The sequence below is a fragment of the Hyposmocoma kahamanoa genome, unplaced genomic scaffold (assembly GCF_003589595.1).
Source record: "Hyposmocoma kahamanoa isolate Upper Pololo Valley unplaced genomic scaffold, ASM358959v1 192, whole genome shotgun sequence".
Taxonomy (NCBI): Eukaryota; Metazoa; Arthropoda; class Insecta; order Lepidoptera; family Cosmopterigidae; genus Hyposmocoma; species Hyposmocoma kahamanoa.
The window spans coordinates 10711737-10713993 of record NW_020653719.1 but is presented as its reverse complement, the minus strand read 5'-3'; the positions used below and the strand labels follow the sequence as shown (position 1 = coordinate 10713993).

Here is a 2257-nt window from a genome sequence, read left to right as displayed (position 1 = left end):
AGACTCACGCCTGGCCACACTCTCACCTGATGTTAAGCGACGATGGGACGCGTTTGCCTAAAAAATGCCTATTCACTCTAGCCTTAAATAGCCCCAAATTGTACTTTTCGGGAAATACAGTTAGAGCATTCCATTCCTTTCCTTGTTAACTAGATGTGAAAAACAATAATTTGAATAACGTCAAAATAAGGTAGTTTTGTGTGAATATGTCTGCGTCGTTTTCTATAACTATAATACGTATAACTCGTTCAATTGTTTTTTAAATAGCATAACTTTAGTGCTTTTGGTAAATTATTGCACATTTTTGGTGTCAATTCTTAATTGATAATTTGATATAGTGTAATTATTGATGATTGATTAATTTCTTCCAGTTGGACAATGGCCGCGTAGCCCTTGAAGGGGTATTGTCAGAAGAGTATTATAAAGTACGAGAACTCCTCTACGACCAATTCGCCATCGTGTGAAGCGCACATAATTATGACTGTGTTTAACTGAGTTAGTCTTTGTAAATATTAGTGTTTATTTTGTATAAGAAATAAAAATCTGAAAAATAAAGTTCGTATATTTTCGTATTTATCTAAATGACTAGGATTCATTTAATTTCTTACGGAGGTAGAGACCTGGTTGCCTGAAATACAGGATCCAACCGCTTATTCCCAGTCGTCACCACTGGCTTTTTCCCACTGGCGACAAATGGTAGAAAAAACCCATGTCGTCGCGGATAATGGAATTACGCGTAACTGGCATTGGATTGTGAGTATCCATTTCGGTAATTTAGTGGCCAAATGAAATTCGCGTAAATCTCATGGCAACCAAACTAGCGTGATTTACGGGAATCTATTGTTATCAGTCCGTAGACAACTTAAATTAACGCTTACTATGCAAAAATGACTTACGGTGCCGAGACATGGACGCTCACGCAGGAGGCTGTGTATAGGATGAGAGTTGCACAGAGAGCCATGGAGCGTGTCATGATCGGTATCAAGCTTATAGACCGTGTTCCCAATGTCCAGATCCGAACTAAGGTAAAGGACGTGGGGAACCGCATCACGAAGCTAAAGTGGAGCTGGGCAGGGCACCTGATACGGAGACATGATGACAGACGGAGTAAGGCGATAACTGAGTGGCGTCCAAGGACTGGATACAGGAAAGTCAGGCGTCCAGCGGCGAGATGGGTGGATGACATCGCAGGAAGACTGGATGAGATTGGCACGGGATCGTGGGGAGTGGCACAGAAACATGGAGGCCTATACCCAGCAGTGGGTGAAATCAGGCTGTATATGATGATGGAAAAATGAAAGTCGTAGCCATTGAAATAATAAAGTAATAACGTTAAATCCCTCTCCTGCGATATTTTGTTTAGTGCAGGTACGCGCTTTTTACCAATACTACATAATTGGATTTGCACTATCCCCGACGATATGTTGCCAGCAGGCTTAGCACGAGCCCGAAGACAAGTTATCTCTTCTTCGAACTGTCATTTTTTTCTCGGAAATGACGTCACTACGAATTATCTCTACAGGCGCGAGCATAAGCGCTGTAAGATATAAGTTGTCGCGCATACAAATGTCAAACGAAGACAATTTCTCTCCAACCACAGCACGACAGACAAATTTTGTATACTTTTGACAGATCGTCGTAGCGAAATATCTCCATTTTCCTTGGGGAAGAAGACAGAAAGTACGCGTAGAAAAAACTTTGTCTACGGTAGAGTTTCTCTTCCTGTTACGTCGTGCTCGGAGGTGACATATAATCGATAGAGAAGAGAGAGATATCTCTACGCGCTTAAGTTTTGTCTCTTACCAATAATTTCGTAAATCGTAAAAATTTCAATCGTTTATATTTTTTAAACTAATGTAGATAGGAAGCGTATACCTTTAATTCGTGAAAGCAGCAAATAGGTAGCAATTAGTGGTAATACATAATTCTGCAAAATCTGCTCCATTTATGCTGAACAAAGTGGCGACCATATCAGCCATATCTGGTCAATTATTTTTTTAATTTCAGAATATACCAAAGGTAGCAATTATTTAGAAAAGGTAGCAATTCTTGAATATACACTCGGTGCGAGATGCCACAGGCGACCAGGCATCCTGACGGTCACGTTGTTGCCAGTGGTGATTTCCACTGGCGACAAATGGGAAAAAAACCATGTAATCAGATGGTGAACATGGGATAAATAGATCTGTTGTTGCCAGTGAAAAAATGGAATAAAAAATCCCAATTAATGTTTTTTTATTCCCGCCATCAATAAAAT

At 40.2% G+C, this 2257-nt stretch overlaps 1 protein-coding gene across 1 annotated transcript in view; it reads left to right on the top strand.

Annotated features, from left to right (window-relative positions):
* LOC113226685 (probable cleavage and polyadenylation specificity factor subunit 2) overlaps nucleotides 1–464 on the top strand; it is an 18879-nt gene extending 18415 nt beyond the window's left edge. Inside the window, exon 12 of the mRNA XM_026459407.1 lies at nucleotides 372–464. Within this exon, the coding sequence (XP_026315192.1) occupies nucleotides 372–464 (93 nt within the window). The remainder of the gene's footprint in view (nucleotides 1–371) is intronic.
* The last annotated feature ends 1793 nt before the right edge of the window (nucleotides 465–2257 follow it).